Source organism: Parasteatoda tepidariorum, chromosome 5 (genome assembly GCF_982258835.1).
Source record: "Parasteatoda tepidariorum strain Cologne lab strain chromosome 5, Ptep-v5.0, whole genome shotgun sequence".
Classification (NCBI taxonomy): domain Eukaryota; kingdom Metazoa; phylum Arthropoda; class Arachnida; order Araneae; family Theridiidae; genus Parasteatoda; species Parasteatoda tepidariorum.
The window spans coordinates 3,218,895-3,237,196 of NC_141759.1; the positions used below are offsets into that span (position 1 = coordinate 3,218,895).

Consider the following 18,302-nt stretch of genomic DNA (forward strand, 5'->3'; position numbering starts at 1 on the left):
GAGAATAAAATTGCCTAAATATAGAAAATCGTTAAGTTGTAGCAAAATATGAGGATTTTCTTTTGAGAAACAGTAGAGTATGATGGGAGTAGTGAGGTAAGAGATTTTTCTATATTCCTCTCACACATCGAATATGCTATCAATTTAAGAGTAATTGTCTCTAATACTGGAAGTAGATTAATATCGTACTTGAGAGCTATGAAGACTTCGTAGTTCATTTTGTTATTTATTTTGTTTCATGAAATTTCTTCAATATTTTTTTAGATAAATAGTAATTTTTCTCCCTATTAATTTCAACAAAATTTTAAAATCACAAAAATTTCGGGACATCTATGGAAATGTTTAATAATTAAGAATACTTTCTTTATCTTATTTTTTTAAAGGAAATTAAGGATTACTTTGAGCCCTGATTATGTACTACTATAAAGCAGTTACATGTTTTGGTGCATGAAATGTTCTGTTATAATTTAATTTTCATAGTGTATTTCAATTATGATTACTTTTATAAAACTTAATTTAATTAGTTATGAAGTTAAGCTTTTAAGTATATTTAGAAAAATTCAATTTATGTTTAAAAGTAGTATTCCTCTTCATTTTATAAATTTTTTTTTAGTAAACACAAAGAGAAAAAAAAAGGAAGAGAGAGAGACTAAGTCAGTAGAAAAATCATTTATTTATTATAAAATGAAAACAATTTAGACATACATTTGGATCAAAAATACCACAGCTACCTACATTATAAGAAAAATCCAGTACATTTTACAAATTAAATAAATAAAATTTTTAGTCTATGAACAAAATGTAAAATTCTTCTTTTACAGGAGCTCTTTAAAAGCAGTTAAGATAAATAAAATACCAAAAGTAATACTTTTCGATGTGAGTGACAGTCATACATTTCATTCATAATTCTAAATATTTATTAGGCGCCTATTTAACTTTTGAAAGTTTTAGATTACAAGATATAAATATGATAGGCATGCTACAAAAATTTGAAAACAAAATGACAAAAATTTGACAACAGTTTAGAACAATCATGTTTGAAATTACAAAAGTGCTGGTATTTCTTTTTAATGTTAAGACACTTTATGTAATAAAATGAAACAAAACATTCTAAAATACTATTTATATTGCAATACCAGAGCCATTATAGGGGTAGAGGAAAGCAGAGCCATATGACTAGATCTCAATGATTTTACACTGAGATCAGGGTAAACCCGAAAAAAAAATTGTTTTTTTTTCATTGCTTTTTATAACAAATCAACTCTAGTTATTAAGTTTATAATAGAATAATATTTATATTTCCATCACTTCTATATTCTGCGCTTTAAAATTTTTTAATTAACTTTTTTAAAAACATTTATTATTAGAAGAGAGAGATAATGTACTAAGGTGTTGAGTTAATCAATCACAATATAAAAAAAAAGGATGATATAAAAAAATGCTACTATATACTTTATTAACTCAAATTTACCCAAGTACTATTAACTATATCATTAAAACAAATTAAAATGTTCAAAACATTATTTTAATCAACATTACTTTCAAGTAGTCAAAATGTATACTAGTCCAATCAGCTTTCTTCATAACATTCATTTGGGTCACCTAGAAATATCTATTTCTGTACTGAGGGACCAAAACTGGATTTTCAACAAGACTGACCTGGCAGTCGTAACAATACTCAGGTCAGAACTGTGAAAAATTCAGTCAATGCAGGAGCCTTATTTCCACATGTAACTGATGATGATGACAACCTAGAACAAAACTAAAAGCATTGCAACTGAATATACATAACACGAAGCACAATTTGTGTTACAATACAACTTGTGCTTTTCAATATTATTCTAAATTTTAAAAATATCACTTATAGTAGTAATGTTATCATAGCAGCATCAAACAAATAATAAAATATGTAAACAGAGAACTTTAACACATGTAAACTAAGTTTTAAAACCAACAATATAATAAAATGGGAATCAATATTTTTATTTGAATACCATTTAAGCATATTCATGCAAAAAAAGTTGATAATTTTATTGGGTATTTTAAAATCACGGTGCAAAATATTATTAATTTAACATTTTCCTCATACGAAATTTAAAAGTGGTTTCCTTCCAACCTTGTATTATTAAAGTTATAACTCATTTGTCACTCCTTTTTCCTTTCAAATAACATTCAAGAAAATTCAATACACAGAAGTAATTTAACAAATTACACATAACTCCCACTTCAGACATACAGGCACACTGAGGTTGTTGAAGGAGCTTTAAAATAATGCGTTTTATGAGTTGATAAGAAAGTCAACCTATAACAAAACAACACATCATTACATTACAATTGTTACATATTTGTGCTTCCTATCAACCATCAAAATTTTATTCTACTCCTTTCGTATTATTCCAAACTATAATATCAATTTTCAAAATGTCACTTATAGTAATGTTTAATAAGCAGAATCTCACAAATAATAAGAAATGTAAACTATATATAATATATTAACTCTAATTTACCCTAGTACTATTAACTACATCATTAAAACAAATTAAAATGTATACTAATCCAATCAGTTTTCTTCATAACATTCATTTGGTTCACCTAGATTTCTATTTCTGTAGGTACTGAAGGATCAAAACTGGATTTTCAACAAGACTGACCTGGTAGTCGTGACAATACTCAGGTCAGAACTGTGAGAAATTCAGTAAATGCAGGAGCCTTATTTCCATATGTAACTGATGATGATAACAACCTAGAAGCATTGCAACTGAATATACAAATCACGAAGCACAATTTGTGTTACAATACAACTTGTGCTTTTCAATATTATTCTAAATTTTAAAAAAATCATTTATAGTAGTAATGTAATCATAGAAGCATCAAACAAATAATAAAATATGTAAACAGAGAACTTTAACACATGTAAACTAATTTTTAAAACCAACAATGAAAAAAATGTGAATCAATATTTTTATTTTAATACCACTAAAGCATATTCATACAAGAAAAGTTGATAATTTTAATGCGTACCTTAAAATCACGGTGCAAAATATTATTAATTTAACCTTTTACTCATAAGAAACAAAAAAGTGGTTTCCATCCAACCTTGTTTTATTACAGTTATAACTTATTTGTCATTCATATTTCCTTTCAAATATTATTCAATACACACACACACACAAAAATAATCTTTATAATTAACAACAAAAATTTTTGCTTTAAATAAAAACACAGATCCGACAATAATGCTAAGAAAAGTGATGAAAATGATACCTGCAATATGCAATGCTAGCCAGTAAAAATGTCGACACCAAGAGCTATTTTATATTAATTCAGCAAGCGCTGCAATACTAATGTCCAGTATCTAGAAATCACTTTGCATGAATAAAAATATTGTAGTAAAAAATATGTATTTCCTAGCGTATTCGTTACATCTTTCCAGCTCAAACATTTTCGCCATTTTCAATCACGTTCAAAAAGCGGGCATCCAAGCAGTTGGCGATAGATTTCGTTTGGCAATCACCCATTTCACCAGATCGCCAAAGTTTAGGGTTATAAGAGGGCGGTCAGCCAAGACAGTGCGTATTAAGTAACAAAATATCCCATGTACAAAATGAATGTATTTATATATTGAAAAAGAAATAAATTTTCTTTTTTAATTCTATTGCAACGGAACAACAGAGCGGAAAATTTAATATTATACAAGATTTGTTTGTGTCAATTCATTAATTATTGCTCATCACCGTAACTGATCCATTTAAAAAGAAAAGTAAACAAAACGAAACCTGTAAAACAGCCTATTTTAGTGACATTTGAGATAAAAATTTCTTGAGATAGAATTGCATTATTTGAAATCACTCTCGAAAAATAATTAAATTTTTAATCTTCAATTAAGAGTACCGATAATTCACGTACAATTCTTTAATGCTTCTCTGTCGTGCCAGTTTTCGTATCATCTGTTTCAGGAAGAAATGTTCTCAGATTCGAAGTTTGCGATTAAGAAATGAAAGCTTTTTGCCGTGGGGATGGATTCAAAACTCAATTTCAATTGGTAGATTTCCTTTGCATAATGTATTTCGAAATGTACACGGCTCTCGGCCGATCTCCTCGCATGCCAGCCGCACATTTATGCCGGCGGATGAATTTAAAGTCACGAACAAAGATGGAAAGACCAAAACTAAAAATGGAAGTGTAAGCTTAAGGTAAAAACCTGCAGAAACATTACGAAAATTAGTGAAAACTTTAATTTTTCGTCAAAATATTAAAAAAATTTTTAGAAATTATCATTACTAGTTGTCCCTTGAATTTCATTATTTGGATAATACCCAGGATCGTAATGAACTTATATTTTTCGGAAAAAGAAAATTTCTATTTTGCCAAATGAAATTAAGAATTTGCCCGTATCATTAATTAGTGCGTAATTCATTAGCTTTAATGAAAAATTCATGTTGCTGCCATTCTCACTTTATGTTAATCTGTCCACCAATATATTACTGATTTAACAACTTTATATTTGATTATTTTGATCCATGAGTGCGGATTGGTAATTCATGTAACTCATTGTAAGTAAGGGTAAAGCATCGAACTGTTATTCGATCCCCATAGGAGATTTGAAGCTCCCCCTGCTTCAGATGTGCTATGATGATCACAGTGTCATAATCAGTGTAATTAATTATAATGATATACTCATAGAACTGAAATACAAATAGAGCAAGCCTCTGTTATATTTCTTCATCTCTCTTTCTCACAAACATAAAGTCCCCACAGTTGGGTGTTCCATCTTATTCTCTGCTTCCTAATATTGCCCAATAATTTTAAGTTTTTAGCTTTTAAATTCCAGCATCGATTATCTTCCATTGAAATAACAAGAAGAAACAGAAGGTTGAAAATACACTCTTGTTCTATTCATCTATGTTGTTTCATAATGAGTGTTAGAGTTATTGTGTTATGTTCGCCCTATTATATTTCACCTCTATATTGATATCTGATGGGAATTAATCTTGAAATACTTTCTGACCATTGCAGGAGTCTGTCCAGACATTTTGTGAAAGGTCCGTTTTCCTTGAAATTGTGAAAAAATTACTCACATTCTTTCAAGCAGGGTCCGCTTTTATGAATTTGTGTAAATAGGGTTCGTTATTGTAAAAAAAAAATTTTCAAGGAGTTTTTAAATTGTGAAGACGTACAAGATTATGCTCAACACTGTAAAATTATAATTAAAAAAATTAAATTTTAAAAAATAAACAACAATTGCTGCTTCTAAATTAGAGATGCAACATACAAATATTTGGTATTTAGCTTATACTGCTGAACGCAGAATATTCATTTCGAACGAATAATGGAAGAATCGTCTGTCGAAGACAAAACTTAATTCGTTTACATCCATCTTTCTTGTTTTCTGCCCAGTAAAGGGTTTATTCGATTAACAAAATAATAATGAAGATAAACAAATTTGTGAAGGGTCCGATTAAAAGAAAAATCATTTTTTGAAGGGTCCGTTTTTAAGTTAAAATATTTTTGGAAGGGTCCGTTAACGGACCCAAATTTCTTCTAAACAGACCCCTGCATTGATTAATATTTTTTTTAAAAGAAATCTCCAGCACACCCTGGGCAAATGAACCTATTGAGAGGGTTGTATAGCTTAAATATATGTATTATTATATTAAGTCGATAACTTTTCCAAATACTTTTCAGTGAAAGTCCTGCCATAACAGAAAAAAATGTGGATGATATATTATTTGATATGTTTAAAGATCCTGATGGTAAAGTTGCAGTTGGGAAATTTCTCGCTGTAAGTATAGGATATGTTGATGTTTGCTATAATTCTCTGGTGCTCTAGTTTTTATGTTTAAATTTGTTTTAATTAAGTGTCATTAAAGAATCTGGATTGTTATGTATTCACCAGGTCAAAAAAATGAAACTAATCCGATTTTTACAAACCACTTTAAAAAACAGATTGTCAATCACACTTGTAGTTCGGTTCTATAAAATTTATTTTGCTATCGTGCCAAACCAAATTTCGATCAATCACAGAGAGCATACTTTTCACTTGACTTTTTTTTATTTATTTTTTACTTTTGATAATCATCATGACCACAGTCGTTGTGTAATGTTTTAAAATTTTCCTCAGAATTTCAATTTTTTTTCTGGTGAGGAATTAAAAACAAAATCTTTGAAATCAAGTACCCTACAATGATAGTTCTTTTTTTAAAGGTTTTTGCCTTTAATGTTATTGCTCAGTATACCCTACACCAGGGATGAACTAACACTTTTGGATAGCGGTCACAATGTGTGGGGACCATTATTAACATAATGCTGTATTTATGAGAATGCTGGGTACATTTAGATTTTGTTTGAAAGTATTTTGAATGAGATATAAATGTATAATTAATCTTTTATTCTGGTTCAGATAATAAAAATAATGAAGCAAAATAAATTTAAACAATTATTAAAACTACACATTGTAAATTAATAGGAATACAAAGAAAAAAATCTACTTAAACTTATATTTATTCTAAAAGTTAACTTTCCCTTACGTAGAAAAATTTGTTGTAAGTATATTATTAGATAAATGTGATTACTGTTATTAGAATTTTAATAAATTTTTTTCTATTTATCTAATAGACTTTTGAACTGTTATTTTCCTTTTGAATTTATTTGTATGAATTTTCAAGTAATTACATTTCCTTACAATCTCTAAACCGTTTCCATAAACAGAGCTTTAATTATGAAATTCTGTTGCTTAGAGAAATGCTGCCAACTATGTCAATAACTTATCTATACAGAGCTTGTTTCAAGTCAAAATGTTCTGTGGTCCATATGTTGTGAATACCTGCCCTATGCTGATGTTTTTTTAAGATTAAGGTTGACCAGAGAGCCATTGTGGTTCAGAGGATAAAGCACTTGCTTCGAAATTAAATGACCCAAGTTTGAATCAAAGCAATGGCTGGTCGATACAAATTCCACATCTGGCTCACATTGACCACACTGCTGATGTAAAATATTCTCAGAGGTAGACAAATCATAGGTTAGCTTAGGTTTTTGTGATTTTCCTCCCTATGTAACTCAAATGTATCTTAGTTCCATCAAAAAGTTAGATTTTGTACAAAAGTTAGCTTAGGTTTTCGTGATTTTTCTCCCTATATAACTCAAATGTATGTTAGTTCCATCAAAAAGTTCTCCAAAAAAGCAATCTTCTCCCAAAACTTGATCCAGGAATTCCCTTGTCTTCAGGATTCGGTTTAAAATTACAAGGTTACAGAGTTAAACATTGGTAGTCGTAAACTCAAAATTGTGTCGGCTGTTCTATGACAGTTAATCAAAGTTAACTGAACAATTCACATTGGTTGAATAAAATTACTACTACTGAACTGAACTCTTGCTCGGATTAGTTCCTATTAGTGCCATTGTCAAAAGCTGGTAGATTGGCAGAAGAGCGGTGATGGTTTTTTACTGCAGATCCGTGTAATAGCCCCTATCTGAAGAAGAAGCAACTTCACATTTTTCTTCTTAATATCTATCATTATCATTTTGTTTTCTGTAAAAAAAATGAAGTATTTATTAATTTTATTTATTCGCAGGCTCTGTCAGCTACTGGCCTAAGAAAGAGTGATCCTCGACTGAAGGAAATGATTATGAAATTAAGAGCAATACACAAGGAATTGAGAGATATGGGATCTCCTGATGCAATAAATTTAGATAGGGAAAGCTTCAAAAAGTCAGCCTCATTTAGTTCATTCAATATATATTCATAATTGTATGTTATGTGTAACGTTACCTGAAGTGCAAATTTATTTTATTTTGTGAAGAATTTTGTTATGTTTTAAATTTTTTATGCTATTTCCAATACGGACACATTTTTATTTCAAAAAAAGAATTTTAAAATCCTGTGTCTTAAGGACAGTAGTTTTCAAAGTTTAGCAGAATCACTGTATAAGTCAAATTTAATAATATAAGTTGGTTGTGATTTGTTAGTTGTTGGTTGTGATTATTTAGTTCCTTTTACTGCTCCAGGATTCTTACAGCTCTCTTCTGCCCAAGTAGCTTGTTAATATTAATAAACCTAAATCATGTTTGGCGCAAATCAATTTCTCATTCTGGCTGCTATAATAGAGTCAATCTGATTCTTAAAGAATAATTTCTTTTAAATCAAATTGTAACCAAACTTGATTTTATTCAAACCTACTACACTTGAGCTGCGATGGCTCAGGGGATAGAGCATTTGCCCTCCTATGAGGTGAACCAGGCTCGAATTCCAGTGATGGCTGGTTGATAAGAATTTCGCATCCAGCTTGTGCTGGCGTAAAATATCCTCAGTGCTAGACATATCATGGGTTTGAGTCCCTTTGCCGTTAAGCTAACCGTGGGAGATTTTCATGGTTTTCCTCTCCATTTAACTCAAATGTGAGTTAGTTTCATTAAAAAGCCTTCCATAAGGGCAAAATTTCTCCCATTACTTGATCCAAGATTTCCCTTGTCTTCAGTATTGGATTCAAAATTACAAGGTTACGGAGTTGAACATGAGTAGTCGTAAACCCAAAAAATTGGGTTGGATATTCAAGGACAGTTATAAAACAAAATAAAACCTACTACAGTTGCAAATTGTAAGTTTATTTATAGTGATCCATACCCATTGGTATTCAACATAATTGTAAAAACTGATATGTTAATGTCATTAAAAAAGATAATTTAAATAATGTGAAATATTCCTTTTGACCGATGACGATAAGTTAGAACCTTTAAAACTGATTTATCAAGCTCTTCCTCTGGGAAATTAAAAAGCTATGGAATCAATGTCATAAGTTTGAAGTAAAGTTTTAATTTTCTTTTGAATAATTAGCCCTTTCGACCTGATTTTTGCTGCATTAAAATTTAAGTATGAAAAGCAGTTTATGTTAATGCTGACATATTAAAGTAAGTATACTATGAATATAAGGTTTTTCCAGAAATCTCGAACAATCTGTTCCAATTGTCTTGAACAGTGTAAAAACACCTATATATTGCATGGGTATAAACAGTGAAAATAATATAAATGCATTAAATTATTTATTCTTACCAGAAGTTATAGAAACCAGAAGTTGCTGTTATAAAATAATCAATACAAAAACTAAAATTTTGTCTTATATTTTCATCTCCAATGGCATATATTGTTCTATTGGTAAGTATGATTGGGTCAATGTATCCCACAAAACAAAATTTCTAAATTTGATGCTTAATAGGTGCAATTATTACTTAATAGAAACAAACATAACTATTTTACACAAAATAGGACAATGCCTAAAGAACCCTGAAAACATAAAAACCCATGCAAAATTGGGATCTGTTTATCCATAAGGAAATAAAGTTTAATCTTTGGGACGTATAAGTCCCGTTCAGGTCAAAAGGGTTAATTTTCCAACAATGTTTTGAAATATTTAATTCTATATTTTAATACCTAATAGCATAAAAATGGTATTGTAATAATCATATAATGAATTAATGTATTTGCAGAGTAATAAAAGAAAATATCGTCCTGATAAGCAGAGCTTTTCGCAATCATTTTGTAATTCAAGATTTTCCTGATTTTGTTAAGTGCATTGAAGATTTTTATTGGAAATGTAAAGTTAACACCAGTGGTAAGGTAAGCAAATGATAAGATTTTTAAAAGAACTTATGAGCATTATTTATGCAATGGTAAAATATAATTTTCTTTAATACTAATTGTTAGACTTTGTGCATTCTGACAAAACATGCTAACTTAAAAAATATATTTAATAAACCAACAGAACATAACAAATAACATGCTAGCATTAAGTAACAAAGATTAGTGATGAGCATCTATTAGTAACATGTTTATATGCTCTCTGGATCGGTGAGGCAGCGCTGCTGTTCAGCAACTTCAGGCTGTCGTCATTGATTCGTTAATAATGACGAAAGGTGACCTCAGCTGACATCACAACGCTAATGATAAAAGAGGGGCTGACTGTTATGTATCCGTAATTATTACGATTTCATAGTCAAGATTACGGTTGAATAATTAAAATTATTGTATTTGAAATTTTATGTAACAATCTGTTAATAATATAATTTTTTTTTATTTTCAATAATTACTCATTGTTATGACTTTTCATTGTTTACAAATAATCTATGTTAATTTTTTACTCTTTAATCAATAATTAAAAAACAAAAATGATTTTATAATAACAAGAAACAAAGAGTAAAGAAATCTCCTCTTCCAAGGAGCTATTCTGAAACTAAATTAACAACAAGGAGCTATTCTGAAACTAAGTTAATTTTTAAAAAAAATTAGCATTAAATTTAAAAAAAAAAAAATTTTTTAATTTTCCAGTATAAAAACAAGTGAACAGTAATAAATTTCATTTATATAAGAGTTGAAATATAAGAAAGCATTTTTGACAAAAATCGAAGTCTTAAAAGAAGTGTATTTTCCAGAAATCAAAGTTTAATATAGATACAAGATGATGTTTAATATAATATACCAAAGATGTTCCTTTCTAAGCTGTATTTCGGCAATACTTGAAAAATACGTTTTGTTCCCTAGCTTATAATGAGACAGAAGTTATTATACGTGAAAGTACCACAAAATTAATTGGAGTATAAGATAATTACAATAACTATTAGTCTGCATTGAAGTAATAAAATACCGATTTTTCTATATATTTAATTATTTTTTTATCTCTCAAATGTTGCCCCCTAAAATTATTCCTCATAAGGCATACATCCCACTAGTTTATGTCAAAATTGGCGAGTTACACTTCCCTAGTCTCCCTTGTCAGACCCCTTAAATAAATACTTTTTATTTAAAAATGCATCTTTAAATGTTTATTTTTTGCAATTTTCAGTTTAAAATATTTTAAAAAAATCTTTTAAATTCTTAATAAGTTGATCCTTTTTTTTTTTTCTTTTTGAACATATATTCTCAGAGTTTATCTTTTAGCTTGCCCTTAGTTATTTTTCAAAAGCATTAAATTTTTAAAGTGATAAGGAATGACTTTGTGAAACATGCATATAAAATAGTATAAGAGGTTAATTTAAAAATTGATGATCAGATTTGGTTATTCCATAATATTAGCATATTTTTATACATTTTAACAGTTAAAAGTGAGTGCCCTTTTTTGTGCGGAATAAGAACATGAGAATCATCATCCTATAAGAACATGAACCGAGGACTCATATTGGGAAGTCTAGGTTCTTTAATATGGGTCCTAGAATGGCCTACATTGATCAATATAGAACCGATATTGGCTCAATAATAGATATGAAATATCGGGTGAATCTGACAATTCTATATAGAACCGATATCTGTTGAATTGGAAAATTCTATATAGGGCCAATATCATAAAAATAGCGGCCTTTTGAGCAATTATTGAGCCCAGATTCACAAATATTGACCCCATGAGGGTCCAAGTTATTTTGCTGCTAGGGTAGTTTGAAAAGTTGGTATCTCTGTAATAAAATTAAAAATCAACATTTTAGAGGGTTTTTTTTTTTAACTACTGAAAAGCTTAAAATTGTATTTTTTTAGGTTGCTTCATACATTCCTCAGCTTGCTAAATACAATCCTGATTATTGGGGAGTCACAATATGCACAGTGGATGGACAAAGGTATTTTTCAATGCTAAGTTTATATTTTTCTCGCATTTATTCTTAAAAAAAAACATGAAATCTCTAAATAAATATGGCTGGGATTTTTTTTTTATTGTTGGTTATTTTTGTTCATTTTCTTTTTACAAAACGTTTATTATGTGATTCTTCTCACTGGGAAGGGAGATTGGGACTTGGATCTTCAAGGAGCAAACCAGCAAGGCTTTCTTTGACTTTAAGACTTTGGCTTATTCAGTTTCTAAAAACATCTCTAATTCTTTTAAAGAAAATATGGCTTGTATCCACCTACACAACATCCAGGGTATCTGCCCTTTTGAAAGTCATTGAAAATCGTGATTTTCAGTGATAAATACTAAAAATTCATGAAAACTCTCAGTTCATCATGGATTTTTAGCTATTGGTGCTCTTCATCATCTTGTGGGATGTCAAATTTCCGCATTACATATTCACTTGCAAAGCCTGATCTAGAAATGTGTGTATATATTTTTTTATATATATAGTAATTTGATAGTTCATGGAATGATGTTGATACTTTTGTTTCTTTGAAATTAAATTAACATAATCTACAGAATTGACCTTAAAAGGCATTATTAAATATTTTTAAATCCATTTTATAACTATAGTCTGTTCAACGAGAACTGATAGCGAAAGTAAACAAAGTGGCGTGCTATTTGGCGCAATACAGCTGTCTACTTGGCGCCGGAATAATGACAAATAGCGCCTATCAGACAAGCAAAAACTCTTATTTTTAGAGGGTTGTTTGTTTCGCCGTGGTGTCTTTTTGTAAGTGTTTCATGAGTAATATGGAAAATAAAGCGATGGATTTAAGTCCTCCTAAAAAACGACAGAAGAAATCTTACATAAGTAAAGCTGAGAAAGAAATAATATTGAACATTTATAAAACGGAAGTGCATTCAAAATAAATATCAATTCAAACGACGAGGATTCATTTTTACTTTTTAATGATATAATTATTCGTTATTATCCATGATTAATTGATCAATAATACAGTAATTCTTAAAATTTTGTTCTTTTCTGAGTAGTTTAATATAATTATTTTCGTTACCGGTACAGTTGTTAATTAAGTACAGAAATTCAAATGTTACGTAAAATTAAATAATTTTGACACTTGATTCTATTTTTTCAAAAACCTATTGAATTCGAGGTTTACAAACTGCTTTTTTTTATAGGTTAAGTGGGTATATTTTTCTTAAAAAAAGATTTTGTGAGACATATAAAAAAGTTCCAAGTTTCTTTTAGTGTAATTATTTTCGTAATACTTCCCTTAGAAGAATAAAGATAATTAACAATTTAAAAAAACAAATAAATGCAGTTCCTTCTAATATATTTTTAAATCAATCGGTGAAACATAAAACTATTTTAAATATTATGTAACTTCTAATAAATTTAAAAAAAATTGTAATTATGAAAATAAAAGAGTATTTTTTTAACACAACTTTAAATTCTATACGACTTTTACGATGGAATTATAAAAGTTATGTTTTTCATAGATATTTATGCAAAATATATTAAAACTAATTTAATCAAAACTTAAAGAAATATAAATATATATTAAAACTTAAACTTAAAATAAAATTATGTGTTTACTGAAATACTTAGAAACGTATTTTCATGAAAATATTTTAATTTTGCACTTTCTTATCTAATTTTAAGGTATCAAAAACCAAACATCGTTTTCGTTTTTCTATAATAGCGAAAGCTCTGTCGATTCAAATGAAATTGCCCATTCAGCGAAGAAACCGTTAAAGTGGCAAACGTTGGCGATCAAACAGCAACCCTTTTGTTTACTTCCACTCTCAATTCTCGTTGAACGGACTATAGTATGTTTGTTACCCCAAATTGTTTTTTTTTTTCTTTTTTTTTTTCTCAGTTTGTTTAGTAGTTTAGTCATTTTTATTGCTTTGGTTTAAACTGATTTATTAAAAAAGTGTGCAAAGCATTGCTCAGATAAAACAATATTTTCTTCGAGAAGGAAAGTTATACTTGTGTGTTTAGAGATCTTCTTTCAACTTTATCGAGCAAAGTATTTACCTGTCATGCAAAGTGTTTGATAGAATTAATAGGATTTAAAATTGGGATTAGTTTGATAGGATTTAAAAACTCTTAATTTTGGCAGATACCCTGCACGATGGAAAATTAGTTCCATCAAAGGAAAGAACACCAAACTTACTCATTGCGGGGTACGGTTGCCTTTGCTCGAATAAACAAAATAAAAACCCTCAAGCAATAAAGAGTCCTGAATTTATTTTTACTCAGCTGCTAGTTATTAGATATAGACTAAGCAATGTTTTAGAATCACACTCTGCTGTGATTGTAATGGAATTTGAAAATCAGTAAAATTGGAGAATGATATGTTTATTATCAACTTACATAGATAGAGAGTAACACTGATAGAAAACAATGCTGAAGTTAAGGATTTATTTGCAATTATAGTCTTTTTGCGGTCAAATTGAACATACAGTCAGGGCATTCATGCTAGTGTAAAAAAAAGTTCTTTCAGGTAAATGTGATTAAGTTTATTCTTCAACAGCTTTGAATTGTTTATTTATCATTTTATTGAAGATAAAATGGAATAAAAGATAATTAGTTTATCCAACTTTCAAAAGTTTGCTTTTTTTTCCTTTAATTTCTAAAATTTGTTTTGTAATGATTTGAATTGTTGTACCAGATAAGAAATAATTTTTGAAAGTTTTATGTAGAATTTTTTACTCTATTAGAAAAAGTAAGATTGACATATTTATAAAACAATATTTTTGATAAATTGCGTAATTGATTTATCATTTAAAGATTATTGATTAGAAGACTCAACATTAGAAAAATATTTAAATATAAATCTTATTACATTTGTCTATTTTGAAATGACACTGGAATCTGGAGGAACTGTAAAACAAGAGTTCCAGTTCTATTAGTTTAGGCAGGACTTAATCAGAAAACAATCACATCTATTGATATTGAGAAATAATTATAAAAAATGGAACTTACTAATTGCGAATTTATGCAGTACTAAATATAAAACATTAATGTACCGAAACATTGCGATGCCTGAATCTTGACATGGCCCAGTCTAACTTATAGCTTGTGATTTCAGGTGTTCCATAGGTGACACTGAGATCCCCTTCACCATCCAGTCATCAGGGAAGCCAATGAATTATGCCATCGCCCTGAGTGAGCTTGGATCTGATATTGTTCATCAGTATGTGGGTCAGGAGCCCAGTGGAAGGATGTTTAATGAGCTTGTTTTAGATTATAACAGTAAGTCTCTGTATCTATTTCTCAATTGGATTTTAAACTCAATTCGTAGTTCTCCTGATTTTATTGTGTGCTCAGAACTGAGAAAACGATTGCATGTATTTAAAAAACATTAATTTACATTCGAAGAATTGGAAAGTTTAGATTTTCGATTCAACTTTTTTTTATTTCACTTATAATGATGATAGCAGAAATAACAAAATTGAATAGCTTCAATTCTTGGAAAGACTTTCATAATTCATAGTTCAAATATATATCTTGACCTACTAAATTTTTTGCTAATCCTTTGAATTCAGTCTTTCTATAAAAAAGAATTAACAATTTTATGTTATAAAATTTTTTTGGTGCTGAATTCAGGGATCATGCACTTATATATTATTTATGCTTATGCAGTAAAAAATTATTTAAGGGGAACTTTTGTAATTCACAAATTGGATTCTAAAAATTGGATTTTTAACTCAACTATTATAGGGTCCGTAGTTGTCCTGATATTCCTGATAAAAAAAATATTTTGTCCAGATTTTATTGTGTGCTCAGAACATCTCATTTAAGAAAATGAATGCAGATATTTAAAAAAATAGATTCGAAGAATGGATAAGTTTGAATTTTCGATTCATTTTTTTTTTTTATTTCACTTAATAATGATAGCAGAAATAGCGAAATTTGATAGCTTCGATTCTTGGAAAGACCTTCATTCAAACATACACCCCTACCTACAAAATTTTTGCTTAAACCTTTATTGAATTCAGTCTTTCTATAAGAATAGAATTAACAATTTTATGTTATTGTTTTGGTGATGAATCCAGGGTTCACTTATTTATTATTTATATTAATGCAGTAAAAAATTATGTAGCATGGACTTTTTTAGTTCACTTTTATTGATTCAACCTTTTCATCTGATTTTAAAAGTGATAAATCCAATCAACCATTATTATTTGAAAGAAAAAAAGAAATTTTGAACTCAATTATTAATTTTAATTATATATTAGTATGAGGTAATTTTAATTAATACTGTTATTTTTTGTAATGAAACAGTAGTGTAAAAATTTTACATGCATTGATTTAAAGCTGTTATGAAGTTGTTTAGTTTTGACAATTATTCTGGAGACTGTTAAAACTTTCTATTCTAAACAAAATAATTCTGAAATTAAAAATAGAATATTTTATTATTCTTTTGCAATAAAGTTTGCTCTCTACCTTTTTTAAAAGTATTCCGATTTATGTATACTATTTGTATTATTACGTATTATCTAAACAATGTAGGCCGGGGTAGCTTGGTTGACAGGCCGCTGGACTTGCGTTAGCCAGAACGGGAGTTCGAATCCAGTCGGCCGAAGACTCCACGTATAATAAATGGTGACTGGCACACTTTAAATCTGTCAGGTCACAAAGTCCTCCATGTTCCCATAACAAATCAGTACCTCTGGGTTACTGAATTGTATATTGATCATTCTCTGGTTTAGGTCAAAATTACTATCTGTGGACAATGGTGAATGAATGAATGGGTCCGTCCTATAAACGGGCGTGACATATGGGTGTGGCAGAAGTCAAATTCTTGGCCAAAGATGGTGACACTAGAAAACAAGGACAATCACCTCTGCCTTAATGATCGTTGGCATCAACATCTGAAAATATCCTGGTTTTTTTTTTTTTTTTTAATGTGATTCTGATTTTTTTTTTCAAGTCCATTAAAAAGCTTGTTATTAGAAAATACCATTTCTACAAGACTTGCATAATTATGTTACAGTCAGACATGAAGTTTGTTTATGTTTTTTTTCAATTATTTTGTACTTGTTTGGGGTTTATTTTCGAGTGAGTCCAGGGATGCTGAAAAATGACCAGCCTGCCTAAAATTGTTTATTGTATACTAACAATTGTTTAAAAACTAGTCAAACAAAGCGTGAAGTATATCTATCAATAAAGATTGAGATCCTGTAATTTAACTTTTTTAAATTTTATCATTGGGGGATCACTAATTTATCTTTGTAAAGACTGTCAATTTAAACTGAAACTCTTTGGCTAGATTTTCTGAAATGAATGAATGATAAATGAAGGCTAAGTATGTTAAAAAAGCTTTTGCATTATGATTATTTTTTTGCTTAGGGACGCATATATTAAGAAATATAATTAATAAAAAAAAAAAAACATTACATTTTATAATTTTCTGTCTTGTCTAATCAATCTGTTTCAATCTTTTTGTCTCTTTCTCTTAGTATAATAATTATTAAATTGGCTCTTTTATGCCTATTAACTATCTAACTATTAAATCTAATTTACTTAATTTGTTGTTAAAGAATGAGATCAAGTGCTATTTGAATTGATCAAAGTGGCTTACATAGAGGGGATTTTTTTCTTCGCAATGTTTTTTGATAACTTAAATGATGTTCGAGTTCTGCTATCTGAGACCGTAATTTTTCAAATTGCCACTATCCTTTTATCCTTACTAATGTTTTCAGATATTTTGAAATATTTTTAAATAGTATGTTTATCAATATCTCTTCCTATATGTTCAAAAACTTACTATAGTTAGCATTATGTAGTGCTAATTTGTGTTGACATACTTCAAAGAACAAATAAGTAATAGATGAAAAAGTAGTACTTGAATAATGGCATTAAAACAGGCATACCATAGGTGCAGTTTCATAAACTTTTTCAATGTCAAATCGCAAAATGTAATTAGAGGAATAAACCAGTGTAGGAAGAGGAATCAAATAACGGAATAATGTGCATGAAATATAATTTAAATAAATTTCCAAACGTTAGAAAAGAATGGAATACTACAGGGATGAGATTTTTCCGTTTTTTAGCGGATTTCCGCTTTTTTCACTTTTATCTCTTAAATTTCAGCTTTTTTTATCAAAAATTCAGATTTTCTAAAAATTTCATTTTTTTAAATTAGTATTCTGCTTTTTCAGAAAATTCACCGATTTTCAAAAAGGAACAGAAAATTCAAACTACATAGCTACCAATCCTTTCTCATTTTTACTTATTTTACCTATTTTCTCCCCTTTACACGCAGCAGATAAGATTTTCCGAATTTTTTTACCCGCCCTCCAGATGGATCCGATTTTCGTAGTTCAAACGACGCTGCTTCTGACAAGCCTTTCAGAGGCCCCAAGCCTAGAATCTGCTAATATCTCGATTCTTATTCACACGATTTTAATATCAAACATATCTTTTCATATTTGCGTGTTGCGATTTATTTACGAGATTTAAAAATCCGATATTGTGATTCGTATTTACGTCTTTTTAAAAACCTATGTAGCGATTCGTATTGACGCAAGTTTAAAATTCAATGTGTTGATTTGCTCATGCGGTTTATAATATCAAACATTGATTTTCGTATTTATACGTGATTTTAAAATAAGGCATTGAGATTCGCATTCACGCATTCTAAAAGCTATGCATCATAATTCTTATTTATGCAATCTAAAAAT

General features: G+C 28.9%; 1 protein-coding gene across 1 annotated transcript in view; it reads left to right on the forward strand.

Annotated features, from left to right (window-relative positions):
* Positions 1-3,732: 3,732 nt before the first annotated feature.
* LOC107455575 (glutaminase liver isoform, mitochondrial) overlaps positions 3,733-18,302 on the forward strand; it is a 51,091-nt gene continuing 36,521 nt past the window's right edge. Inside the window, exons 1-6 of the mRNA XM_016073199.5 lie at positions 3,733-4,193; positions 5,686-5,782; positions 7,572-7,708; positions 9,481-9,610; positions 11,516-11,595; positions 14,705-14,868. Coding sequence (XP_015928685.1) covers positions 3,916-4,193; positions 5,686-5,782; positions 7,572-7,708; positions 9,481-9,610; positions 11,516-11,595; positions 14,705-14,868 — 886 coding nt within the window. The 5' untranslated portion in view covers positions 3,733-3,915. The remainder of the gene's footprint in view (positions 4,194-5,685; positions 5,783-7,571; positions 7,709-9,480; positions 9,611-11,515; positions 11,596-14,704; positions 14,869-18,302) is intronic.